This window comes from Salvelinus namaycush, chromosome 32 (assembly GCF_016432855.1).
Source record: "Salvelinus namaycush isolate Seneca chromosome 32, SaNama_1.0, whole genome shotgun sequence".
NCBI classification, from domain to species: domain Eukaryota; kingdom Metazoa; phylum Chordata; class Actinopteri; order Salmoniformes; family Salmonidae; genus Salvelinus; species Salvelinus namaycush.
The window spans coordinates 8173170-8201082 of record NC_052338.1 but is presented as its reverse complement, the minus strand read 5'-3'; the positions used below and the strand labels follow the sequence as shown (position 1 = coordinate 8201082).

General features: G+C 42.5%; 2 protein-coding genes across 3 annotated transcripts in view; both read left to right on the top strand.

Annotated features, from left to right (window-relative positions):
• The window catches only part of LOC120027525 (protein capicua homolog), a 34502-nt gene extending 30955 nt beyond the window's left edge, over positions 1-3547 (top strand). For both annotated transcript variants that reach the window (XM_038972491.1, XM_038972490.1), the window contains exons 18-20: positions 119-262; positions 604-729; positions 930-3547. In XM_038972491.1, the coding sequence (XP_038828419.1) occupies positions 119-262; positions 604-729; positions 930-1216 (557 nt within the window). In that variant the 3' untranslated portion in view covers positions 1217-3547. The remainder of the gene's footprint in view (positions 1-118; positions 263-603; positions 730-929) is intronic.
• Positions 3548-4658: 1111 nt separating this feature from the next.
• Positions 4659-26229, top strand: LOC120027385 (glycogen synthase kinase-3 beta-like). The gene is made up of 10 exons (XM_038972300.1): positions 4659-5026; positions 16974-17161; positions 17654-17737; positions 17934-18044; positions 18262-18392; positions 21378-21582; positions 21794-21889; positions 22026-22212; positions 22515-22586; positions 23035-26229. The coding sequence occupies exons 1-10, from the start codon at positions 4852-4854 to the stop codon at positions 23100-23102; spliced, it is 1317 nt and encodes a 438-aa protein (XP_038828228.1). The 5' UTR covers positions 4659-4851; the 3' UTR covers positions 23103-26229.
• Positions 26230-27913: the final 1684 nt, after the last annotated feature.

Below are 27913 nucleotides of genomic sequence, written 5' to 3'. Positions count from 1 at the left end.
CTCCTTCTCTTCCTCCTCCCCTTCTCTTCCTCCTCCTCTTCTCCAATCCTCTTCTGTTCCTCCTCCTCTTCTCTTCCTCTCCTCTTCCTCCTCTACTTCTCTTCCTCCTCCCCTTCAGACCTGGACTCGTCTGCAGAGGACCCCAGCTCTCCCAGGAGGAAGACTGCAGCTCGTAGCCGTCTCTCCAGCTGCAGCTCGGAGCCCAACACACCCAAGAGCGACGTCAAGTGTGAGGGGGACATCTTCACCTTTGACAGAGCTGGTAAATAGTGTGGAGTGTACAACAGTCTGTCATAGGTTATGTCTTGTGTCCTAAATGGCACCCTATTCCCTACATAGTGCACTACTTTTGGTAGACCCCAATAGCTTTTTCCTTAGTTACTCCCTTCCTCCTTGCATTCTTTTCTCACTCATTACTTTCGATTTTTTCGTTACCTCCTCTTTTCTCCATTCTTCCATTCTCTCACTTCTCTCAATCACCCTTCTCTCCTCTCACTCCCTCTTCATGTTACTCACTCCTCTCACTTCTCTCAATCACCATCTTTTCCCCGCTCTTCTCTCCTCTCCTCTCATCTCTCTCGCATCTCATGTATCCCTCTCTAGTTGCTGAGTCTGAGGATGTCTTGGGGGAGATGGACAGAGTGCCGTACTCCTCTCTCCGGAGGACTCTGGACCAGCGCAGGGCTCTCGTCATGCAGCTCTTCCAGGAACACGGGTTCTTCCCTTCAGGTAGCCAACCGGCACCATCTGCTTCTCTCATTGACTAATGTAGCAGAATTGTTTACTCTCATTGGTCACTTTGTATACTGGCTTTGCGGTTGAGCAAGACCAGATTACAACCAACTAGTCTCTGATACAACCACGTGAATGCTGCACTGCAATTATTTTCTTCAGAGGGCTCATCTGCTTTCCCTCCTCTCCTCCTCTAGCCCAGGCCACTGCAGCCTTCCAGGCGCGCTACTCAGACACCTTTCCCTCCAAGGGGTGTCTGCAGCTGAAGATCAGGGAAGTGAGGCAGAAGATCATGCAGACAGCCACACCTGGAACCCCTGGAATCTCTGAGCCCGGTGGGTCAACAACAGGGGTCCCGGGGTCAACAGACTCCACCTCCGCTGCCAACGGCTCCTCAAATACTAACACTCGAGATGGTACAGGGACGGAGCCCGGAGAAAGAGGGAGGAGTCCCGAGGAGCCCAGGAGTTTGGGTAAATTGTAGGAATGGAAAGAAAGAGGGATGGAAAGAAGGAGAAAAACAAGAGAATGGAGTAGATGGAGAGAAAGTGACAAAAGAGAGAGAGAGTGTTGTTGTGACCCACTGCATGTCCTTGTACATGTAGTAACAGGGCTTCAGTATCTCGTCGGCACAGTTCTGTACTGGCCGTACTCTCAGCACATTTGTAGTTTGTAGTTTGATACAGAACATTCTGTGGTACACACAATTCTTTCTGTCTCTCTCGCACATACACACACACCCCACCAACGCAGACTGTTACTCTTGGGTGGCAGTCACAAGCACTGTCACACGAAAGATGACCATACACAACGGCACGTTGTAACAATTTGTGCGGATGCAGTTTGCCATTGACTTGACTTCCCTCCCTCCACTCCTCAGCACAGTGGTTGGGATGTATCCAAATGTAACCTCCACTGAAATTCCACAGCCCCTCTATGCTGCAACAACAGACAGCACTGAAATGGACTCACACACACAGTCTATCAGTCTACTCAACATTCGCCTGACCAAGCCATTGGCCTGCACAGTTTTTAGCGATTGTAGAAAGTGAGTCAAGCATGGATACCATTGGCTCCCGATAAAGGGAGGCGAGACTCAGTGTGACAATTGACCCAATCTCTGGCCCAATCAGTTATCACTGTCACTGACAGACTGAGTTCCTATTGGCTGGAGAGGATGTTGTATATTGGGGTTTCCCCCCTTGTGGATGCCATTATGAGATATGAAATATGTAAAGATTGAAGGGTGATGCATGACAAAGCAACAAACTCAACAATGGTTGGCTGTAACAGAGCACAGAGAAAGGCTGAACGAGACGATGGTCCATTCATTGGTCAACTCGAGTGGAGGCTGCGGATTCCACCAAGGACACCGGAAGCAGATGATGTGACATGGCTCACTTGGCTACCAAGTGGCTTCACAAGCAAAAGTAGATATTGAATCAACTTCTAGGAGTCACCCAGTGGATATGTTGTTTTATCTTGTATTGTTGCAGTGGAAATAACACGTTTTATGTGGCCTGTTTTCTCTCGTGGCTCTTATTGGTGTTTCTCCAGCATAAACTTATATAAAAGGGGTTTTGAAACAGCCCACGCGAGCCCTCTTCTAAATTTTACTTTGGGCCAATTCCCCTCTCCCATGACTTCTCAGTAGACACATAGAGGAGGGGGAAGGCAGTTTGTTTTTAAACGTTGAAATCAGGTGTTTGCACAATGTGTGGTCTTGTGACTGCAACTTAAATCAGGAAAGTATTGTTTTTAGAGATTGTTTCATAGAAATGACCTTGTTGTTATCAATCCCCCCTCTTCCATTTCTATCCCCTTTCCTTCCCCCCTTGCTTCCTCTCCCTGCCCCTCTATCCAAGTGTTGTTAGAAAGTGCCCTTAAGCACTGGTCCAGGGTCAGTTCTGTTATGTAGCTCAGGATGGCTCTGGTTAGGGTTTAGTTCAGGGAAAGCAGATCCTAGACCAGCCCTGCAGGGCATTCTCTGGAGCCCTCTCTTTTTTTCTCTCTCTCTCTCTCTCTGACACTTTATTTTTTCCTTATTAAATGGTGCAATACGATATTTGGAATGGGTGGGTTATGTGGGTCTGTGCCATAGATATTTACAGTACAGTCAGAAGACCCATTCTAATAACAATGGCATAAGAAGAATGATCTGAGATTACTATATTTGAAGAGATAGAGCGTAGCTAACTAACTAAAGTCAAAGAAATTCAAATAGCACTTTTTGCCTCTTCACTTGTTTTGGGAAGAGTTGGGGTAGTTATGGATATACCTTTATTTCTCTGTATACAGTTGGATGTGTGAAAATATATATTTCCATATGTGCATATAGATGATGTGTGTGTTTGCGCACATGCATGTATGGAATCAGCCACACCCAGATTCCTTCACATACCATACAATAAGACATTATCAATCATATGTTCTTCACGTATTCTAGAGGCAGTATTTTTACAGTCACAGGGAATATTATATGACATCTTGATTTGTTATATTAAAGAGATAGTCCAAGATCAAAGACATAGAATTTGTCAAAGATTTGTTGAATCTTGCAAAGGTGAGGCCTGAAATGATTCCATGAACATGCATGTGCGCACGCAACAAACAGACATACATACACACACACACACATGTATGCGTGTACACTGTATGATTGTGCTTCAAATAAACTGTCCTTACCTTGGAGAAGGAATTTTAGAATGAGAGAGATGAGTGTTAGCTCATAAACAGGCATGTTGACCATGTGCAATATTTCTAAACAAAACACACACAAAAACTAAATATTGAAAATATTAAAGACATAACACAATATCCTTTGTCTTTTCTAATCTTGAGTCAGATTAGTGAATGTGAGTGTGCTGGTATAATGGAATCCATCTCTGTACAACTGACCCAAGATTCCAACGGAATTACCCCTGTAAGGTCTGTAATAACATAACTACTTTATGCTATGTGGATGTAGACACCCCCATGTTTTGCCTAAAGTTGTGAGCCCGTACTGATAATTGAAAGGATGACTAGAAGAGAATCTGAATTCAGTGAACGTCAACCAGTGACTCCCCAACACAGTCGACTGTGGTTGCTTCCACAAAGTGAAATCACCAGTATTTTGAGATTCCCTTTGCCCTTTGTTAATTGATTTTCCATACACAAGTAGACATCTCACACCTGTGCCATCAGTCATCTTAAAGTGGGATTACCTGGAATTACAATGTCAAGATCCTTCCTGCCATGGCAGGTGGCGATATGAACTCATAATCTCACGATCGTTAATCCAAAACTACAGTTGGCGTACCAGACCATTCAGGTACCTGGGTGACACTTTTTGCATCATCCATTAATTGACATCAGGCACTACATTTGAGTCACTTGCCACCTCTGACAACATTGTTGTGAATTGTGTGCATTCCTCGGGAACCAGACACCCAGGTTCGAGGCCCGGTCAGGAACCGCCCTGGATTTGCTACAATGGTGTCAGAAGTGGGAGACAACTGCTGTGAGGCCACCAGAGGCATGTGAAGGAGCTTGAAAGAAAGTTTAAGGATTATTTGTAGGTGTGTGCTATACCGAACCCTTGGGACGTCCCTACCCCATTAAAATGGTTACGGTTAGGTAAGTGTTAAGGTTAGGTTATGAGTTTGGGTCAGGGTGCGGACATCCCAAGGATTCCAGATTGCACTCGCCATTATTTTTATGTGGAATTCTTACTTTTTCTCTCCTCTAATCTAAAACATTATTGGATTTGTAGTTTTCATGTCTGTTCTCCCTTTTGGGTACACATCATTATTACAGTCACGGTAGAAATCCCAGACGGAGCGCCACCTCTGGTGAAACGCAACGTTATTTTAGCAGTGTAGTTCTATAGGCATTTTCAAAGACACGGGAAGCAGCAGCCACGTCGAACTTCATTTCCCAGGAGGAAATGTAATCTGTCAGTTTTATACGATCTACGATCTCAGACAGGCAGTGCAAGGGAGGACTCATCTGAACGGTGTCAATTCTGTCTGTCTTTCAATGATTATTGCATTTGCAGTCAAAACAGGCAACATTTAAACTCACTTGGCTATAAATTGTGAATCCCTAGCCCCCCGCCCGCTACCCTTGCACAGAGATATGAGCGGCAGCGGGCGGCCCAGAACTAGCTCGTTTGCTGAGCCACAAGGTGTTCCCGGAGCCACTGCAGCATCCACTGGATCAGCCGCTGCCGTGGGGAGCAGCACAGGAAAGACCGGGGTCCCGCAGGCCTCGGGGAGCAGTTCGTCTGGATGCTCGAATTTAAAGCTGTCCAGTAGGTTTATTATGTATTTTATGAAAAAGACTGTCTTGGATGATTAAAAGACACGCATTGCAGTCCAGTGTCCAATGTTGTAGCTAGTGTGGGCTGTTGTGCACGATTTCCACGGCGAACATTGTTGTAACGTTAGTTTGAAAAAGCAAGTTAGTTAACTAGCTAGTTAGTTAGCTAACTGCCTTGAGTAGCTATCGTTGGCTAAACGGCTAACGTGTCAGTTAGCAAACTAGTTAACTTGCTAACCAACGCCAAAAATCAAGACATTTCGCGTTAGTTAGCTAACCTTATTTAGCTTTTTTAACTAGGCAGCTGTCTAGGTTAGTTATATTAGCATGTTAGCTAGTTAATGACATCGAGGTACCGTAACTAGCTAGTTAGCTAAATATAAAGAAAGCATAAGCAACGCAAACAACCTTAACTACGTGTGCTAAGACATGCTAGCTAACTTGTAACCAGTAGCTAGAGCAGATAACGTTAGCTAGCTAGCGTCTAATATAGGTTTTAGGTGACTAACGTTAGTTACCAGCTAGTTTACAAGGGGATTCGATCTAGTTTCGCTAGTTAGCTATTTAGCTACTGTAACTATGCTAACGTTAATTACACACCGTTTGTACATGTTACCAAGCAAACGAGTTAGCGATAGTTAAAGATAAATAGTTGTTTGAACTAGCTAACGCGTTAACTGGCACAACAAACTACAGGCTAGCGTTAGCTGTCAGTTGGTACTATACGCTAAGGCTAGGTAGCCTAATTTATTTGTTCATAACGGTTGACTAAGCTACTTGTAGCCAGATAACTAGCTTTGCGTTTCCAACACAGATTTATGTTAAGAGCACCCTTATCTATTGTTCAAATTAAGTCAATAGTGGATACTTATCTATCCAGTAGCCCAGACAAGCAACCAGCATTGAAAGAGCCCTCTATACATTGACCGTTAATTAACAGGTGATAAAGAACTTGTTATAAAGTGACGAAACATGTAACCGAGCCAGCTGTATAATATGTTAGCTAGCTAATAATTCTCAAAGTGGACTAGTAGATGACAAGCCGAAATACTTGCTTACATAGCACATCAACAACGTCCATGCATAGTTTGCAAATGTTTTTGTTTCATAGAACATGGTTACAATTTCTCCCTTGTAATGCAAATTGGAATTGGATGGCTTTATCCACCATGATGGTCCATGTTAGTCATGTAGAGTATATTATGTGTGCCGACTTTTTCCTGACTTTTTCCCCCATGACAAAGTCCCGAAGCTTCTGCGTATGTGCAGATCACGTTCTGCCCGTGTTTCTTTTACCTCTACTTCACAAACACGTGTTTGTGGTCCCCTTCACATTTCTCACTGTCAATCGTAAATTGTGATTTTTCAGGTTTTACTGGTGAAACGTCAGTTTGATGGGGATATACAATTAGAAATTCTTGAGTTATAATGTTGCTTCGAAGTAGCCTACAGTGTTTTAAATGATTTGCAGTGAGTGAATTTTAGGCCAGATAGTGTTAAAGATGAGCTGAAACGCTAAAACAATATCTTGTTCTCATACAGTGCATTCAGAAGGTATTCAGACCCTTTTTCCTCATCAATCAACACACAATATCAGATAATGACAAAGCAAAAACAGGTTTTTAGAAATGTTTGCAAATGTAATAAAAATTAAACAAATACCTTATTTACATAAGTATTCAGACCCTTTGCTATGAGACTAGAAATTGAGCTCAGGTGCATCCTGTTTCCATTGATCCTCCTTGACATGTTTCTGCAACTTGATTGATTGGACATGATTTGGAAAGGCACACACCTGTCTATTATAAGGTTCCACAGTTGACAGTGCATGTCAGAGAAAAAATAAAGCCATGAGGTCGAAGAAATTGTCTGTAGAGCTCTGAGACAGGATTGTGTCGAGGCACAGATCTGGGGAAGGGTACCAAAACATTTCTGCAGCATTGAAGATCCCCAAGAACACAGTGGCCTCCATCATTCTTAAATGTAAGAAGTTTGGAACCACCAAGACTTAAAGCTGGCCGCCCGGCCAAACTGAGCAATCGGGGGAGAAGGGCCTTGGTCAGGGAGGTGACTGCTGGCTACTGTATTGAAAGGTGCGTTTGACATTTTACAGATTGCGATGCAACCCACTTTCAATGCCTATTATTAGTAGGCTACCTTGCATCCATTCCAAGATCGCTGCACCACTCGGGAGCCCAAATGGATAGAAACATTTGACTTGCTCATGCAGCCTACATTTACATTTTCTTTACTGTAGTAAATTGTGTAATGAATAACAATGGCTTTTTGAATTTCTCCATGCAAAATGTCTTATGTAGTTTCAATTATTCCACCACCACCAATTTGTTCCCTATAGAGTGTGTATGAAAGGCTGCCTCTCTCAAGCTGTTCTCATTTTATGTATGACATCTCTCCCACACAGTACACACGTGTGTACCTTCTACTCACGTTCCTGGTGCGTGCCAGAACAAGTTCATAGTTATTGTAAAGAACTAATGGTGCTTTGAAGACTACTGGGAACTCTGGGGAGGGAATAAGGTGAAGGCATGACATCAGTGTTCTTCAGGTCAGAAAGATGCCTGAGTTTCCGACTTAGAATTCTGAGTTGGATGACCGTTAAACGATTTGTCCAAGTCTGAGCTTTTTTCTTTTTCCCCTGGAGTTCCCAGTTGTTTTGAATGCTTGGAAGTCTGAGATTTCAGAGTTCCCAGTTGTTTTGAACGTGGCATAAGTTATTGGCACTCCTGACTGTTAAATTAGTGGTTCCTTTCGTGTGCGTTATTGAACAGTAACTTGCGTTCCATGTCACTGTTTATTGTATTTTCCCCTGTATATTTCTTAGGGAGCACACCATATTTCCCCTCAGAGTTTAGATGTCTCTAATACCGTTTGTCAGCAGTTAAGTGTGTTGAATTAGGTAAATAGCCATGTTGAAACCTACCGTAAACTAAATTGAGTATATTTAGTCCTGTTATTCTAGTTGATTGGAGTATTGTTATAACTGATAGAAAATGCAACTAAGTAAACATTGTTTATTTGTGGAACACTGAAATCTTATCACGTGATGGTATTGTCATGTCAAACAAGCACATGACATGGCACAGGCCAACACGAGTGTTGAATGGTTTGAGGAATCCAAGGTCCAGTCTTGTTTTTTTTAAGTCTAAAGGTCTTTATTATGTATAGACCACAGAAAACACATGTTTCAGCGTAGAGCCTTGATCATTGTGTAAGTTATGGAAAAGAATTACACTTAGGTGTGGTCTCAAGGGTGAGGTTATCCCAGGTCACCACTTGGGGGTAGCTAATGGGTTACAATCACATCAATGGCGAAAAACAATCAAAGATGGTCATTGTACAGAATAACTTCTGAACACATTTGAAATAAGGTGGCAGAAGGGCAGGACAAAGGACAGGCTCCAAGCAAGGTGGGAGGGGGTGGCCTCATACAGTCAGGTAGAGGGTCCCCTCAGGCAGTTGAGAGAAGATAAGAAATGTGGGGTTAGCTGCAATAGTGTCGGCTATAGCCTAGCTGGTAGCTTCTAATGTACAAAACAATTGCATGGTGAGAATTATGAATCTTGAGGTCAAAGCATTTTGGTGAAATGAAATTTCAGTGGTGAAATCAATTCTGGGCTGATTGATCTAGACTACGTATTTGAAATCCTACTACATTGCAGCAGGAGTTTTCAGTGTAAACAAGACACACAGTGCAATTCATCCTCCACCGTGGCAGTCTTATTTTTTTTATTTTTTTATTTTTTTGAATAGTGTGTGCTATATGGACAGCTGGGCTATAGAATTGCAGTGACTAGCATCGACCCAGCTAATAATACTGCTGCGAGCTAGCTGCTATAAGAGAGCAAATTTTGCTCTTTCTGTTTGATAACTTGATTCGTAACGAATGTGAGCATGAAAACAGCATCAGTTATTTAGCTATAATCTTAGTCTCTCAGAGCCAGTATAGTAGGATTGGATATTAGTGCTGTATTGACACTTTGCCTGTTTGATGATTCGTCTGAGGGTTTTGCAGGATTTCTTAAAACGTCCGGATTAGTGTCCCGCTCCTTGAAAGCATCAGCTCTAGCCTTTAGTTCAGTGCGGATGTTGCCTGTAATCCATGGCTTCTGGTTGAGATATGTACGTACGGTCACTGGGGACAACATCGTCGATGCACTTATTAATGAAGCTGGCCTCCCAAGTGGCGCAGTGGTCTAAGGCACTGCATTGCAGTTGCCTGCTGTGCCACTAGAGATCCTGGTTCGAGTCCAGGCTCTGTCGCAGCCGGCCACGACCGTAAGACCCATAGGGCGGCGCACAATTGGCCCAGCGTCGTCGAGTTAGGGGAGTGTTTGGCCGGCATTGATGTCCTTGTCCCATTGCGCTCTAGTGACCCCTGTGGCGGGTCGGGCACGTGCACGCTGACACGGTCGCCAAGTGTACTGTGTTTCTTCTGACACATTGGTGTGGCTGGCTTCCGGGTTAAGCGGGCATTGTGTCAAGAAGCAGTGGTTAGGTCGTGTTTCGGAGGACGCATGGCTCTCGAACTTCGCCTCTCCCGAGTCTGTATGGGATTTACAGGACTGTACCACGAAATTGTGGAGGATAAAAAACAATGACGCCGATGACTGATGTGGTATACTCCTCAATGCCATGGGATGAAACCTGGAACATATTCCAGGCTGTGCTAGCGACAGTCCTGTAGCTTAGCATCCGCTTCATCAGATCACTGGTACTTCCTGTGAGTTTTGCTTGTAAGCAGGAATCGGGAGGATAGGTCAGACTTGGAGGGAGAGCTTTGTGCAAGTTGTGTGTTATGGTGATCTAGAGTAAAAAAAATAAAATAAAATATTTGAGCACGTGACATGCTGGTAGAAATTTGGTTAAACGGATTTACATTTTCCTACATTCAGCAGTGCCGCCTCTGGTTGACCATTTTCTTGTTTGCTTATGGCCGTATACAGCTCGTTGAGTGCGGTCTTTGTGCCAGCATCGGTTTATTGATAAACTCTCTTGCTAATGTGGTCTACAGCATATCATGAGGCACTCTAACTTAGGCGAGCAAAACCTTCCTTAATATTAGAGATCGCACCAGCTGTTGACAGACACCCACCACACCCCGATCTTACCAGAGGCTGCTGTTCTGTCTTGCCGATGCACGGAAAACCCAGCTAAATGTATATTGTCCTTGTTCAGCTACGACTCTGTGAAACAGAATATTCGTTTTTAATATCCCGTTGATAGGATAGTCTCGAACGGAGCTCATCCAGTTTATTATCCAGTGATTTCACTTTCGCCAGTAGAACGGAGGGTAAAGGCGGATTATCCACTCACCGACGCTGTCTCGCCAGGTATCTGGCTCTTCGACTTCTGTAAAGGCTTCTCCTCTTCATACAAATGTCTGGAATTTGGCGCCGGAGGGCATGACCAGGCCCATTCTATCCCATTGATTCCCCCCGCCCTCACCGTCGTTAAAGATATATTTCTCCTTAATGCAGCCGCTGTGTCAGAGTTCAAAAAAGCTTTACGGAAAAAGCATAATGCAATAATCTGAGTACAGCGCTCAGGCACCAAAACAAGCCATACAGATACCCGCCATGTTGTGGAGTCAACAGAAGTCAGAAATAGCATTATAAATATTCACTTACCTTTGATGATCTTCATCAGAATGCACTCCCAGGAATCCCAGTTCCACAATAAATGTTTGTTTTGCTCGATATCGTCCATCATTTATGTCCAAATACCTCATTTTTGTTCACGTTTAGTTCACAAATCCAAATTCACCAGACGCAGGCACTTAGTCCAGACAAAGTCAAAAAGTTATATTACAGTTCGTAGAAACATGTCAAATGATGTATAGAATCAATCTTTAGGATGTTTTCAACATAAATCTTCAATAATGTTTCAACCGGACAATTCCTTTGTCTTTAGAAATGAAAAGGAACGTAGCTCGCTCACAGCTGCGCGCATGATTTAGCTCAGGGAATTCTGCCAGACCTCTTAGTCAAACAGCTCTTATTTGCTCCCCCTTCACAGTAGAAGCCTGAATCCTGGTAGGATTTTTTCTCTGGTTTCTGCCTGCCATATGAGTTCTGTTATACTCACAGACATCATTCAAACAGTTTTAGAAACTTCAGAGTGTTTTCTATCCAAATCTACTAATAATATGCATATCTTAGCTTCTGGGCCTGAGTAGCAGGCAGTTTACTCTGGGCACCTTATTCATCCAAGCTACTCAATACTGCCCCCCCATCCATAAGAAGTTAACAGAACTGCTGGAAAACAGTCCCCGACAGAACACTGTTTACCGGTGCACGGCTAGCTAGCTAGCTACCGTTGTTGCCTCCCCCTTCTTCTGTGGGGTTTATCGGCGGCTGGCATCCGTTAATGCATTAACGCTACCTACTGTACTGGAGCGCCCCAACTCGTGCCTGTCCTAGCTTAAAAATGGACTAATAGAAGTTTAGAGGGGTTCCTGCAGATGGAAGAATGCCTATATGCAGGAACACCCTGATTTGCATGCTGCAATTTGCACCCTTCTCGTATTGGTTGCCGGTCCATCAGTGTTTCAAACACTGTACCCTGAATAGTCAAAGATGGAGTGTACTGCATCTGGCTTCAGGTTATGTGTCTTCGATTAGCATCCCAGAGGTATTAAACTGTTTTTATACACATCTGAATATTTGAAGTGGGCACTGCTATCCCTGAATCTGGGGGCAACCGGTGATTCATAGTCACAAGCCAATGTCGCAACACTGATAATCTCTTGAGTGGTAGGTAGGGCTGACCCCATTTAGTCGATTGTTTGATCAATAGGCAGTTGGTCGACCAAGATTAATTTCTTTTTTTTAGTCGAGCAGTGGCAAATGTATACAAAAAATGTATGGCACACGAGACACCTGTCTGAGTGGACTACTCCATTGCATAGGCACACCACTAGTACATTTAGCCTACCATTTAATTCCCATAATTTCTCATCTACAATGTTTGTTTACGGGAATTTCTGTTAATGCATTCAATATATTGTTAGTTACCGTTGTCATGGGAGTGGGCACGTTGTTTGCAGAGCGCACAACCTAGGCTACGCTTGTGAGAAGTTTTGGTTTATTTTATTCCATTTACGAGTTGTCAATTTATTCCTTGTCTTTTGTTTGAAGCGCTCCTGTCAGTCTTGAGGAAGAACACGCACCTGATTACGCATAGAAGTAGGCCTTGGCTACCTACCCTCTGAGTTTTTGCCACATGAGAGAAAGGCTGTGTTTTTGTCTTGCAGTAACTTCTTACTCAGTGCTTGACTTGATGAAAGAAGTGCAGAAGCAGTCTTTTTCCTAGTCTGTCCATTAGACTATGTTCACAAATTACGTTATGCTATAGACTTCCTGATTATTTACTGTTAAGGGTTCAAAAACATTTTCCATTACTTTTTTTTAACCAAATTGTCATGACTATTATTATAGCCTACATGGAAAAAGTAAGCGTTGACACGAAGGCTGCTGTACCTGATCCCATGTAGGCCTACCATCTCCTGCCGTTGTGCCCTTGATCAAGGCACTTAACCCCCCACAAAGTAGAACTGCACTGTTAGTCACATGTTTTTAACATGTGGTCATACCTCCATTTGGAGAGCTCCTGGGTGTGCAGGCTTGGCTTTTGATCTGGCCCTGAAACACCCAGGTCTGCTTATCAAGGTCCTGTTGAGCTGTTGTTTAGGCTACAAAGTGAACAAAAAGGAGGATGTTTGCCACCCTTGATATAAAATATTGTAACATTACAACCAAATACTTTTTGTCTTTATAAAAGTATTCCCTCATTCAATGAATCAGGGATCAAATGGATAAAGTAGGCTACTTCAAAGCAAGGTATCTAACTAGACATGTTTTATATAAGGCTAAAATATGAATGTATCACGGGATATCTATGCACAGCAAGTTATGTCATTTAGGCTATTCTTAGAATATTTCGAAAGTTGTTGCAATTACATGGATGCTGTTTAATAGAGGAGAATTTCAGCATTCCAACGTTGCAGATTTATTTAGGCTATTGCCCGTGGGAAGGCGACAACGACATTAATGCTTAGTTAGCTATAGTTAACTAGCGAGAAATGCTACAAGTTTTGAATTGGCTGTCTAGTTAGTCTGTCATTATTTTTATACCTGCTGCTGAAATGTCACGCTCTCTCTCCTCTGGCAACAGCCCACTGGCACACACACACTTACGGGTCATTCCGATGATTGCTGATTATTTAGATTAAGTGATTGATAACATGTATGTGTGCCTTCATTAATTAAATGAATTACATACAAATTATGAAACAAACTTTCATGACCTTAAACCCTAATAAAACCCCTAATTTGACCATTTGGAACAGCGCATCACGCGCATTCAGGCTGGCACATTTTCAATCTGCGCAATCTCGAACTGCCTACTGTTACGCAGATTCAGACTAGTGACAAATAAACATGAACAAAGCGGAATCAGGAAATATATGCCCTCCTTCGATTGCTATTCAATGCAGATCCCGCCGCATTTCCGCTTTGATCAACCATTTCTGACTGTGTTAACTTGGGCCAGAATAGATGGGCTACTTTGTTTATCCCAAATTCCGCAAAAAATCGAGGTGCCAGTACAGCGCTCCAAACAGCTCTGGCCCAAGTAAAGCACTGGTCATACGATACTATTATATGAAGTTCTGTTATGTAGAATACTGTCATTGTGATCTTGCGGACATTGATTCAGTTTTGATTTATCTTTGTTAAATGACCATTCGCCAGAGTAGCCTGTTCGCTACGAATAGAGCAGAGACTGTTCGTAAAGTAGAGAATACACGCATGCGCAGAAGCTTCGAAATCTTTAGTACAAGGGAAAAAGGATCTGCAGCCATTCCGTATTATATTTGATATAAATTTGACCTCAAACCTCATGGTATAAGTCAATCTTGGTGAAACATTGAGCAAAAATGTGGACAGCAGCTTGCTATTGCTAGATCATTTAACCTGGGATATGAACATTGAGTTAATTTACCTGAAATGCATAAAGTCCTTTTCTTTATCTTTGTAGAATTTTGACCCATTTTGAGTCACACAATCGTGTGTTCTCTTCTCCGACATTTAATCCACCGATAAAAGGGGAAACTAATAGTTTCTAGTAGTCCTGAGGAATTTTACATGTCGGTTGGCAACCAACTTTAAGGTGCATTACCACCACCAAATGGACAAGTGTTAGTCTTTCAATCACCCACATGGGTATATGCTCCTAAAAAGCAATTAGGAGAGGCGAGACTTGTAGATCATCAAGCATCAAAGATAGAACCAAGTTCTATTTTAGCGCCTGGCTACACAGACGCAAGGAGTTTAGATGATAAGTATGTGTACATTTATTTTGCAACGCAAGCGGTGTGGTCAGCATGTTAGAGCAGGGTCATTCTCAGTGCAAAGGTCTCCAGTTCAATTCCAGCCATCTGGCCCTGTTCTGTCCTCCATACAGGAAATGAACCTCACATGAAGGTATGCCTGCCTCAGAGAACTCTCTGATCCAGGCCACCAAACACTTGTTTGTGTTCAAGTGTGATAGATGAGCTCGAGGATGGGCCTATTGGATAATCGCAAGTCTTGTGTTCCTTAGGTCAAATGATGTTCAAAGGAGCACAAATAGCCCTGGAATAGTGATATTGGATTTTACAGTAAAGCATGTATTTGTCTCGTCTTCCGACAAGGCAGGCGGTTACTATAGTGGTTAAACAACCACGAGGTAGTTAATAACTCGAGCCCTGGATTCTGTTCAGTAGGACATTGGCGCAACAATTTTTGCAACACCAAACAATCTTATTGGACAAGTCTAGATAGTATTTCACTCAGTTTAAAACATGTTCTCCTTAACATGACCCTGTAGGGCTATTTTCTATGCTGAGCAATTATTTTCTCTGCCTGCTGCCTGTTTTGGAAATGTAAAGGCCTATTATAACTTGAGCCCTTGTTTACGTCACAATGTTAAACTAGGTCACTAATGTTATCCACAATAGCCATACATTCATTCAAAAGACCACCTTTCATGATACAGTAACTATAGGAATGAACCATATACAGTGGATTCAGGAACTATTCAGACCCCTTGCACATTTTGTTACGTTAAAGCTTTATTCTAAAACGTATTCAATTATAATTCTCATCAAACACACAATACTCCATAATGACAAAGCAAAACTGTTTTTATAAATGTTTGCACATTTATAAAAAAAAGTATTCAGACCCATAACTTTTTCCACATTTTGTTATGGCCTTATTCTAAAATGGATGAAATAGTCCCCCCCCTCATCAATCTACACACAATACCCCGATAATGACAAAGCAAAAACAGGCTAGCAGAAGTTCTTGCATATTTAAATAAAAAATGGAAATATCACATTTACATAAGTATTCAGACCCTTTACTCAGTACTTTGTTGACGCACCTTTGGCAGCGATTACAGCCTTGTCTTTTTGGGTATGACGATACAAGATTGGCACACCTGTATTTGGTGACCTTCTCTGCAGATCCTCTCAAGCTCTGTCAGGTTGGATGGGGAGTGTCGCTGCGCAGTTATTTTCAGGTCTCTCCAGAGATGTTTGGGCTCTGGTTGGGCCACTCAAGGACATTCAGAGACTTGTCCTGAAGCCACTCCTGTCTTGTCTTGGCTGTGTGCGTAGCGTCGTTGTTCTGTTGGAAGGTGAACCTTTGCTCAAGTCTGAGGTCCCGAGCACTCTGGAGCAGGTTTTCATCAAGGATGTCTATGTACTTTGCTCTGTTCATCTTTCCCTCGATCCTGACAAGTTTCCCAGTCCCTGCCACTGAAAAACATCCCCCACAGCTTGATGCTGCAACCAACATGCTTCACCGTATGGATGGTGCCAGGTTTCCTCCAGACATTACTCTTGGCATTCAGGCCAAAGAGTTCAATCTTGGTTTCATCAGACCAGAGAATCTTGTTTCACATGGTCTTAGAGTCCTTTAGTTGTCTTTTGGCAACTCCAAGTGGGCTGTCATATGTCTTTTACTGAGGAGTGGCTTCCGTCTGGACACGCTTCCATAAAGGCCTGATTGGTGAAATGCTGCAGAGATGGTTGTCCTTCTGGAAGGTTCTCCCATCTCCAGAGGAACTTTGAAGCTCTGTCAGAGTGACCATTGGGTTCTTGGTCACCTCCCTGACCAAGGCCCTTCTCCCCCGATTGCTCAGTTTGGTCGGGTGGCCAGCTCTAGGAAGAGTCTTGGTGGTTACAAACTTCTTCCATTTAAGAATGATGGAGACCACTGTGTTCTTGGACCTTCAATGCTGCAGACATTTTGTTTGGTACCCTTCCCCAGATCTGTGCCTCGACACAATCCTATCTCGGAGCTCTACAGACAATTCCTTCGATCTTATGGTTTGGTTTTTGCTCTGATATGCACTGTCAACTGTGGGACCTTCTATAGACAGGTGTGTGCCTTTCCAAATCATGTCCAATCAATTGAATTTACCACAGGTGGACTTCAATCAAGTTGTAGAAACATTTCATGGATGATCAATGGAAACAAGATGAGCCTGAACTTCATTTCGAGTCTCATGGCAAAGGGTCTGAATACTTAAGTAAAGTTAAAGTTTTTATAAATTTGCCAACATTTAAAAAAAATAAAAAACTGTTTTTGCTGTGTGTGTGTGGATACATTTATTTAATCAATTTCAGAACAAGGCTATAATGTAACAATGTGGAAAAAGTCAAGGGGTTGAATACTTTCAGAATGAGCTGTATTAAATGTCCTTGTTCATTGTCACACCATAGTAAAACAGCATTTCTTATTGTTCAGATAATAGGCCTACCTTCCCGTTTTCTTCAGTTTCGTACTTAATGAACACAACACTGATCACCTCTCCATTTCAAATCTGAAAAGACAACTATTTCGTTGACCCAACTTATCGTTGTTTCCCAGGGGACAGTGGGAAGGTGACTACGGTGGTGGCCACATCTGGGCAGGGTCCCGACCGTCCACAGGAGGTGTCCTACACGGACATCAAGGTGATCGGGAATGGCTCCTTTGGTGTGGTGTACCAGGCGCGCCTCATCGACAGCCAGGAGATGGTGGCCATTAAGAAGGTGCTGCAGGATAAGAGGTTCAAGGTATGGAGGCCATTCTCTTGAAGACATACAGGCTTCGTGTCACCCAGAGTCATATTTGTTTATTTTCCAAGCTATAGCACATAATAATTTATAGAAAGCTGTTTTTTTAATGGACCGTAATGCTGAGTTTTCTTTGGGGGTTTTTGCCATCTAAAATTGTATTGTCGTGACAACACTAATTTGTTTAACATAATAGTGATATGAATATCCATTTTTGGATTGGTCTTGTAAATTCCCACTGTTATGAGTAGCTACTTGTTTGTCTGAATACAGGACACCGTTTTGTAGTTTTACAAGGAACATTTCCATATTAGTTTGTGGGAGAAAATTGGTATTGTAGCCTAAGTTTATTTTTATTTTTTAGGTGACAGAAATGTACACGTACTTGAACAAACACATATCACGCGCATACTAAAGATCAATGCGCTTACAGATCAATCAGAAACCCTTGACATTTCCCACTATTCTTTGTTTAATAACTTTGCTATGTAGAACCGAGAGCTACAGATCATGCGAAAGTTGGACCACTGCAATATCGTGAGGCTACGCTACTTCTTCTACTCTAGTGGTGAAAAGGTAGGTTGCCATCCATTGTTTTTGGCACACTGAGCACCTGAACTGTGTTTCCTCTTCAAATGAGTCATTCGTCCCACTACAAAGTTTGTTACATTTGTAAAGCGCTTTTTCATTGTACAAGAATAATCTGAGGACGTATGGAGTTATGATTTAGTGTAGTCATATAGTGATTTTCAGTTCTCTTCCCCCTATACAGAAGGATGAGGTGTATCTCAACCTGGTGCTGGACTTTGTCCCGGAGACCGTGTACAGGGTGGCCCGGCATTTCAACAAGGCCAAAAGCATCATTCCTATCATTTACGTCAAGGTAAACTCTCTCGCCCTCTTTCACTTGCTCTCTTTCGTTGTCCCACTTTTGCTTGCCTCAGCGTCTGTTCATTGGACTTTGATTGTCCAGTATGTCATTCAATTATGAACTATCCTTTTTTTGTTTACTCTCCCAGACAGGCTTGGCATTGACACAGAATGACTCCCTCTTATTGATTTGTTTATAGTTCTAATTGGTCCATTTTGTCTCTTCTCAGGTGTACATGTACCAGTTGTTTCGCAGCCTGGCCTATATCCATTCCCAGGGTGTCTGCCACCGAGACATCAAACCCCAGAACCTGTTGGTGGACCCTGAAACGGCCATCCTAAAGCTCTGTGACTTTGGGAGGTAAGCTGGTCAGATATTTCCCTCCACACAGTGTGTTAATGTGCTATTGAGCCAATATGACTGACTGGTACCTAGTATTGAAGTAAACTTGGGTCTTATGTGTTCTGACTGAATGTGTTGAATAAATGGGCTCAACCAGACAGAATGTGAAATGGATCTATGCCCTCCCTTGAATGGGGCTATGCAACACTGATCCAGTTGTCCTTAGTTACAGTTACCTACTCACACCCTTTTCATGTGTATTTTCCCCATAGTACATCCATTTCTGTTACTGTGCAGACAAATGCAGGGCTGCTTTCTATAAAAAGTATACACTGAGCTTCTTAATTGTAAATCAATAAGTAGAAATCGCACTGAGATATTTACTTCGGTGTATATATATAAAAATACACTGAGACGTGGGAGACCCACCCCTCGTTCATTGGTTTATCTAGGGCTGTATACCTTAGTTTCTGCTAAACATCAAAGGGTAGTGTGGTCAGGTGGTCTCAAGGAGGCACCAAAGAGCCGTGTATAATCCCATACCACATGGTTAGACCTGCATGGCTGAGTGTTTGCCTCTACTGCTAAGCATCTAATGCTTTTCTTATAAGTGACAACTGTTGCAGTGGTTAGAGATTGAAGTATTGTAAGAGAACACTGTCTTAGCATAACCTAGACTCAGCTTAGAAGACTGTATTAGCTTAAACTAGATTTATTTTAGAATACTCGGGTCGCCTGATATGAAAATGGGGTCGCGGGAGAATTTCCCAAATCCTTGTAAAAAAAAAAATATATATATATATCTCGTCTTTGTCTCAATCTTTGTGGTTAACCTTAAAAATCTAAATGAAAATTATTCAAATCTATAAGTAAAAATTCTACCAGAGCTCCCTTAGATTGTGGGAAAAGGCCACACTTGGTCGTTACACTTGAACCACTCCCATGGTGAATGGAGATATTACCGGCCGCAATTAATATGGGGAAAACAATGTGTGGGGAGGACAAACTCACATCAATACCTTTGTCAGATAACACTGTGAAACTAAGAATTGATGCTATAGCTAGCAATCAAGAGGAAACTGACTGAACGACTCAAACTCCCCACCTTATGCTCTCCAAATGGACGTTAGCTGTGAGGGCCGAGATGCATTGACATTTGTTCGCTACATGTCGGGGGGTGGTATTCACGAGGACATGTTGTTTTGAGCATTGAACGGCACAGGGGCTGTTCAGTGTGCTGCGTGGCTATACTGACGAAAAACCAATTCCATGGGATCGAAGGTGGGCTTTTCCACAGATGGGGCTCCATCTATCACAGGACGGCGGGCAGGCCTCTGCACTCTAGTTATGAATGTCTCCCTCTGCCATATGGACGCATTGTATGATACACCGGTTGGGGTATGTTCCTTGTTCCTTGTCAATCATTTGCTTATTGGTGAAATCAGCAATCAGACAATCTTTAAGTAAATCGATCAAAAACATTTATTAATGCAATTGCAGACAGAAGTTGACAACGGGAACATAGCACGCATGTTTCCGAGTAAGTTCTACAAAATAGGAAAGGTCCAAGTTGCTTTAATATGCTTGCAGTCAACCCCTAGTGATGTAACTGCCTATGTCAACACCTTCTACTCATGAGACCAAGCCCATGCATATACAGTTATACAAACTTGCAGGAGAGACAATAGTTCCAGTGTTTTCTAAAGGCTCCACAGTAATTTTCCACTCCCCAAGTTGCGTTATAGTGGTATGTCTGTCTTATCTCTTTCACTCCCCTGCGGGGTTCTGTGTCTATGAATCTCTTTTAGCCTTTCTCGGCGCTTTCTCACAGACGCCCTGTTTTGACTGCAGTAACTCACACATCTGTCAGACCGTTTCTTTATAAGAAGCAGAGACTAGAAAAGAACTAGTAGGAACAATATTAAACCTTATAATGAATATTGCTAATCTATAGTCCAGGACCCTATACATGTAGTGGGAAGGGTCTTATAGCCCTTCCCCTTCTATTAATACAACATAAACATAATCAATTATTTTAATACATCAAACATTTGGTGCAGCCCCTATCATGACCCCAAGGTGACCCCCCCTCCATCACACCCACTGAGCTATAATGGATACACGAGAGCAACTGGCGGCAAAAAAGCTGAGCGCAGAACCTGGAGATATTCAGCAGGTAACTTCAATTGTAAACTATATGGAGATACGGTTTCAGAGCATGACTGTTCTATTTCACTCTGAGGCTTGGTGGTTATCGAGGGGGAGTGTTGGAATAATTTTTTTAGAGTTGCGAGAAGAACTGTTGTCATTCGCAATGGATGTAAAAACAGACTTTGTTGTCTCCTTGCCTATGTAACAGACATATTTGTGAAAAAGAACGAACTGAACGCAGGCATGCAGGGGAAATACCCCCCAAAAATCTACAGACTAGTGTCCGAATCAGCGAAATCTGTTTGACTGTGATCCTGGCTCAGTTGACATGCCAGTAAATGAAATCGAACAGCTGATCGAGCTGTCATGTGACCGAATGCTGTAGACAACGCATTCACGGGTCACTATGAAGGAGTTTTGCTCGTCTCCCTCCGAGCATTAAAACTCATGGTACGCTGATTCAGTGCTCTCATCTGCATTAAAAACAAATATCGATCCAGGTTGGATGTGACAGGAGAGATGAGGTACGCACTGTTGACCACGCCCTCTGACTTTGAGAAGCTCCGACGCGACATGCATCAAGCACACCAATCTCATTAGTGCCGGTGAGATAAGAGAAATTGTCAGACTCATTTGCAATTTATTGTCATAGCCCCACATTACAAGTATATATGATGGTGAGTTGAGAATACAATCAGAAATACTGTTTGAATGTTTTGCAATTGACTGCTACAATAATTGCTACCATAATTGTTGGGGTCACAAAAGTTTTCAGATGTCAATGGGGTCGTCCAAAAAGTTTGGGCACCCCTGGTCTAACCTTTAACCTCTGCGGTTGACCCCTACCTGCAGTGCTAAGCAGCTGATTCGTGGGGAGCCCAACGTGTCGTACATCTGTTCGCGGTACTACCGCGCCCCAGAGCTCATCTTTGGCGCCACCGACTACACGGCCAACATCGACATCTGGTCGGCGGGCTGCGTGCTGGCCGAACTGCTGCTGGGACAGCCCATCTTCCCCGGGGACAGCGGAGTGGACCAGCTAGTAGAGATCATCAAGGTGAGTAAATAGGAAACGTTTGTGTTTATGGTTTACACTACAGGGACAAAATACCTGACATTCTGATTACATATCAGCATTTGGAGGACATTTGGCTTATGAGGACGTGTGTGTGGGGGAGGAAAGTTGGATCATAATCAGTGATGTGGAGAGAAACCAAATGATACCCATTGTACACTACTAACTGTATACTTGTATGTCTGCTACTCAGGTTTTGGGAACTCCAACACGTGAACAGATCCGTGAAATGAACCCCAATTACACAGAGTTTAAATTCCCCCAGATCAAAGCGCATCCCTGGACTAAGGTAAATGGTTATGTATGCATGTATGTATTTTATTTATATATATATATGTGTAAACATTCTATTTTTGGCTTTCAAGTAATGTCTTGTGTTTAATAACTGTTTCATGTTGTCTGTTACCTTGTACCACCTCTTACAGGTGTTTAAGCCTCGTTCCCCTCCGGAGGCCGTCGCCCTGTGCTCGCGCCTGCTGGAATACACCCCGATCACGCGCTTCTCGCCCCTGGAGGCCTGCGCACACGCCTTCTTCGACGAGTTGCGAGCGCCCAACGCCCGGCTGCCTAGCGGGCGAGAGCTGCCCCTGCTCTTCAACTTCAGCACCACGGGTCAGTACACCTTGTTGACCCCTGACTGTCTGTGACCTGAAAGGGGTTGACTCTATTTAAATTCAGGGAATCAATTGAAACTTCAATTCAAGAATGTAAATGGACCTGACCCCAACTTTGTTTTGTGACCTTTGCATCTATCCTAAAAGTAGGTGCAGAATATCTACAATATGAAGTTTAGAATGTATTTGTTTCAATATGTATTGTAGTATAGCTATGCGTTGTAAGACTTTGTCCCAATTTTGAAACGCTATTACCTTGGTCTTATATAACTAATGCTATTTCCTCTTGTCTCCTTCCAGAGCTGTCAATCCAGCCCCAACTGAACTCCACCCTCATTCCTCCTCATGCCCGCGCACAGACAGCTTCCTCTGGTATGACCCCGTCCCCAAACATAGGCATTGGCTACACATGTCACTTCAGTAGATAGAGTTGCTGTCAATCACATTCCCATTTCTGCACCTAGTTTTATGAAGTAGTGATTGGCTTGCAGACATTCTAGGTTAGGTGGAGCTCTAAGCTACATCCACATGGATGGTAAGACTAATGCTGCTTTTACAAATGGCAAAAATAATGTCATGTTTCTGGTCATTGCATTGAGAACGTTTGTATTCTAAAGGAGGTCCTCTAACTGGAAACCTGGGAAATGTTTTCTGATCAGTTTTAGAGGAGGTCTTACTACACACATCCTTTTACTACAATTAGCTGTGTAATTGTTTCCAGTGTATTCCTGATAAGCAAAATCAATGTATTATATCCACTCAATATACCTAACACTATTTCTCTACCACTTCCCTTCCTCTTTCCCCTATCCCTTTGTAGATGGCTCTGGGTTAGCCGGCTCCTCTCAGCACAGCTCTGTACCCGGATCACTAAACAACAGCACCTGAAATGTCCCTGCAAACCCTCTGTCTGCCAGCCCGACACACACACACACACACACACACACACCTCTGTCTGCCAGCCTAACACACACTGTATTGCTTCTATCTTCCTCGCTGCTTGTTATTTTCCCCCATTGGTTACAAACATACCTTTTTTGTACTGTACATACATTGAACAAACCATTCATAGCCGGAAGAGGATATCATTAGCTGACAAGGTAGTTTTGTTACATGAAATTGAAACTCGATCAGCACTACAGGCTAAGAGTTGTGGAGACACGAACACACTTTCTCATGTACCGACACCTTAAGTGTTATCCCACTCCCTCGCTGCATCTCCTTTGGCCCAGCTCTCTTTCTCTCCGGCTGTTTATAACACTCATGTTCCTGCTGTTGGGGGTGACATTAAGCTCCAGTAGGTGGGACAGGCCCTCTGTATAATACTTTTTTTTTAATCAAGGTTATTTTTTCTTTTTTTTCTGTTTTATTTATTTGACTGAAAACTTCATGAAGAGTTCCTGCCACCACCACCACACACAAAGTAAACAGGAGTTTGTCTCTAGAAGCCAATTGAGGTGTTTCCCAGTTAGTCTACGATGCGACCAAATGATTCTAATGGGATAAAATGGTGCTGGTTGCAAGATGGAGAGATGAAGAGGCTGTGTTTTGTTTTATACTTTTAAATGATATTTAAAAAGAGATTAAATGACAGCTGCTTTTTTCTTTTACTTGTAAATGTATTTATTTTTTAATTTGCTTCGGAAAAGGCACTGTGAATTTTTACATTGAAACAGGAGTGCAAGTTATAATTGGTAGCCGTACTTGCTAGCAATTTCCCATGTTGTGTGTTGAGGACCTAAAGGAAACGTTTTGACAGAGCGTGAGGGTGGTGGCGTTTGTGTGGTGACGTGAGAGATCCAGGATTCACATCTATGTAGCAGCATCTCTCCCACTGACAATCACAAACTGAGCCTACCTTTACTTTCCATGGGAAGACAATCAAGGTGCTATCGATGATTAAGACTGCTGCGGTAGTCAATTGTCACCTTCCTATTGGCTTCAATAAATGGCATAGCATCAATTATATTGTATGGTGAGGTTACATGTTTGATAAAAATAAAAATAAATCTGGTTTTGGCTGATTTGGCGCTTGTTTTCCATTCATAGCATGAACTCTTCAGAACTCCTGATTTGAAAGAGGGAGCTTTCTGAAAGGATATACAAACCATGCTGTGTTTTTGAGATGTTCATTTCAAATTTGCAGTGAAGAAAGTGGACTTTTCGCAGCAAACTTGTAAGAATCTTTGTCAGTGTGGCACCCATCTAGATTGTAGAGGACGAAGGGATTATCAACTATGGGGGTTCAGCCATATGGACATAAATATATCCTATATGGAGTAGTTGACTCCAGTTTGGACTTTGAAGCAGACCATGATCCCAGTTTCTTATAATAAATTCTCTGAAATGGGAGAATTTCTGAGAATTTCTGTTACTGGTGTAGAAGGGCGGATAGCTAGTTCATAGTAGTCCTACAAGGCTTGTACTTTGCTATGTGCTTGTGGGAGTTCATGAGAATAAGTGAGAAATTTGAAGGGTGGAGGAATAGCGGAGTTTTTGTGTGTTCATGTGAATAATTGTACCTGCCGACTCAAACTGCACCGTTTTTAAAAAGCCAGTGTTGTAGGTTTAGCTCAGTTCTCAGTAATGACCACTTGAATGCTTTCTAGTGCAGGTGCGTTATGCTATTGTACAACCTCTGCCACCCCCTTGTATGAACAACCCTCATGTGCTGACATTTGATTTAAATAACACATTTTCCCTCCCTTTATCTCTGAAGCCTTCTGCTTCCTAGCCCAGAGTCCCAACTGATTTGCTTGAAATGTAGCATATCGTTTTGGATTCCATTTGCTTCTCTCCCTAACCCATGCCCCCCTCATCTTATTGAACATCTGTAAATATCACCCACTTTTTTTTTTCTTTTTTTTTCCTCGTTATTTTTATTAGCGTTTATTTTCCATTACCTGTTGAAGCTGTCCGTAACTGACTGGTCTCATTTCCATTCAAAAGTCTGTAAATACAATTTGTTTTCGATGTCCTGATTTAAGATGTAAATACTCCCCTCATTTTTTTTTCTCTCCCTATTGTCTCTCTCTCCATCTCTCTGGTTGTGCACCTCCATCAACATACGATTGTACTGTATCTCGCTGCTTTATTTATTGCTCACTTGGTGTTCTCTCATGTAGGGAGAGGTTGAGGCACCTAACTGTTTTGTGGGCATTATGTCAAATGTACTGTACTTGGCACCCACACATTGGTATTTCAAAGCAAGTTACTTTTTTGAATGGGGAAAGGTGTTTGATTGGACTTCAAGATTGAATCAAGATTGAATCACTCTCTGGTACGATTCCAACTAAATATTTTACAGTTTCACATATGTACTGACCTATGACAGGGAAATTTGAGTGTGGGCTGTTTTGAGTTTACCAGACAACCATTTGGCCAATGACTTGCCCCCATTCATTACAATGGGTACCTAAAAAGATTTCAAGTGTGTGAAAGTGCCATGTTGGGATGCAGAGGAGCCATAATACCTTTTTTACCCAGTGTAATGTGAAGGGTAAACCTGAGGGCCATGATGGCGACAAGGTCGGTTGATGCAGCCAGCCTCCCGCCCTTGACAATGCCTGAGCCCATCACGGACAATTCTGACCTCTGCTGCTTTCAAAATGGCAGCCATGGACAAAATTCAGTGACTGCAGTACGACGAGCCAGTTACCAACCCCCTCCCCTTCTGTGTGTGCTTCCGTGAGCGTGTGTGTTTATGTACCTGCCTAGCTGCTGGTTTCATAACTAAATCTCAGCAGTATCAGGCTACTAGTGTTTATCCTATAAGTACCATGTTGTGTGTGTATCAACATGTGTATGTATAGCAACCAAGTGAGGTCACTTTTACTGTTCTGTGACGTGGATCAGTCATTTTTCATTCCAATCCTGTTTCAATTGCGTCATCCTGGCCAGGAGAACTGGTGTGTGTTTTTGGGATGAGGTAGGAGAGTGAAGGAGGGAGAGAACCAAACTGTCTGTATGAAATGGTCTCATTTAATAAAGTGAAAAATAGGTCTGAAAAATCTAATCTGACTTTCTGGTTTGTGTGTGGTATTTCTCTACATTTAACTTAATATACTTTTTAATTATTCAGAATTGATTTAAATGATAGGGAAAGCCTGTGGTGAAATGGAGAGCCGTTGTAATGTCAGCAGACTTGTTGTAGGGGGAATGGGGCTATCAGTTGGACATTGCTTTCTGAGGAATAATTAGATGACTCAGTCTTATCTGTTAATCAAGAGAACACATTGAGACTCAAAACAGCATTTGATGATACAGCAGTAGGATAACATTGTAACATTCTAGAAAATACAGGAATGTCTATGGGGAGTTGTTGCTGTATATATTCAGAGCCATCATTTTTGTAAAGCTCAGAGGATCTCATGAAAAATTAAGTAGAAGTGCTGTGATTGCAGGTTCACCTGCTTCATCTGAAGCCTATTTTAGGGTGCTGCTATAGACCACCAAGCGCAAACTGTCAGTATCTGGAGAACGTGTGTGTGATGTTAGATAAGGTCTCTGATGCTAACAGACATGTATTTTCTCAGTGACCTGAACATTGACTGGTTGTACTCTCAAGATGAAGCTTCTTACTGTGTGAGATTCTAACATGAGCCAGGTTATCACTCAACCAACTAGTGTATACCAATAGTGTTGGGTCTGTGACATCCACTTGTATTGATCATATCTTCACAGCTACTGGCTATATCAGTGTTTCCCAACCCTGGTTCTCAAGAACCCCCAACAGTACACATTTTTATTGTAATCCTGGACAAACACACCTGATTCAACTAATCATCAAGCACTCAATGAGTTGAATGAGTTGTTTGTCAAAGAAACTGTGTACTGTTAGGGGGACTCGAGGACCAGGGTTGGGAAACACTGATATAGCCAGTAATTTCAATGACTATTTCACAAACTGGACAAACTGAGAAGTGAAATGACAACATTACACAGTGAACCATCGTATTTGTGTATTAAAGATCTAATAATGAAATAAGGTTTGCCATTTTGAATTTGGTTAAGTTTGTATGGAAGAGGTGGGAAAACAATTATTATCCATCAATAATGATAAGCTACCAGGTATAGACAGCCTAGATGGGAAACTGTTGAGAATGGTAGCAGACTGTATTGCCACCCCTATTTGCCATGTCTTTAACCAAAGCCTACAGGAGTGTGTCCACCGGTGTGGAAGGAAGCTAAAGTAATTCCACTTCCTAAAAATAGTGAAGCACCCTTTGCTGGCTCGAACAGCCACCCAATTAGTTTGCTGCCTGTTCTTACTAAACTGATGGAGAAAATGTTTGTCAAAGAACAAGTAAACTACTGACTTGCAAATACGGAAGGGGACTCAACTTGTATTGCACTGACTCAGATGACTGATGGTTGGCTAAAAGAAATGGATAATAGTTGGAGCTGTATTGTTAGATTTCAGTGCAGCCTTTGATGTTATTATCAATTTGTTATTGAAAAAACTCACTATGTTATGGCTTTGCATCACCTACCATCACATGGTTGGAGAGTTACTTATCCAATAGAACTCAAGTATTATTCAACGGAAGCTTCTCTAACATATGTACAGTGTGGTATCCCTCAGGGCAGTTCTCTTGGGCTATTACTCTATTTTTACAAATAGAGCAAAAATGACTGTATGCTGATTGCACACACTATACATCACGGATGGCGCCTCGCCTTGAGCTCCTACAAAACAT

Bases quoted from the DNA above. Each gene is read 5' to 3' on its own strand.
- LOC120027385 (XM_038972300.1), top strand. From the start codon at position 4,852: ATGAGCGGCAGCGGGCGGCCCAGAACTAGCTCGTTTGCTGAGCCACAA. The intron at 5,027-16,973 runs GTAGGTTTATTA...GTTGTTTCCCAG, and splicing joins CTCGAATTTAAAGCTGTCCA to GGGACAGTGGGAAGGTGACT. The intron at 18,393-21,377 runs GTAAGCTGGTCA...CCCTACCTGCAG, and splicing joins AAGCTCTGTGACTTTGGGAG to TGCTAAGCAGCTGATTCGTG.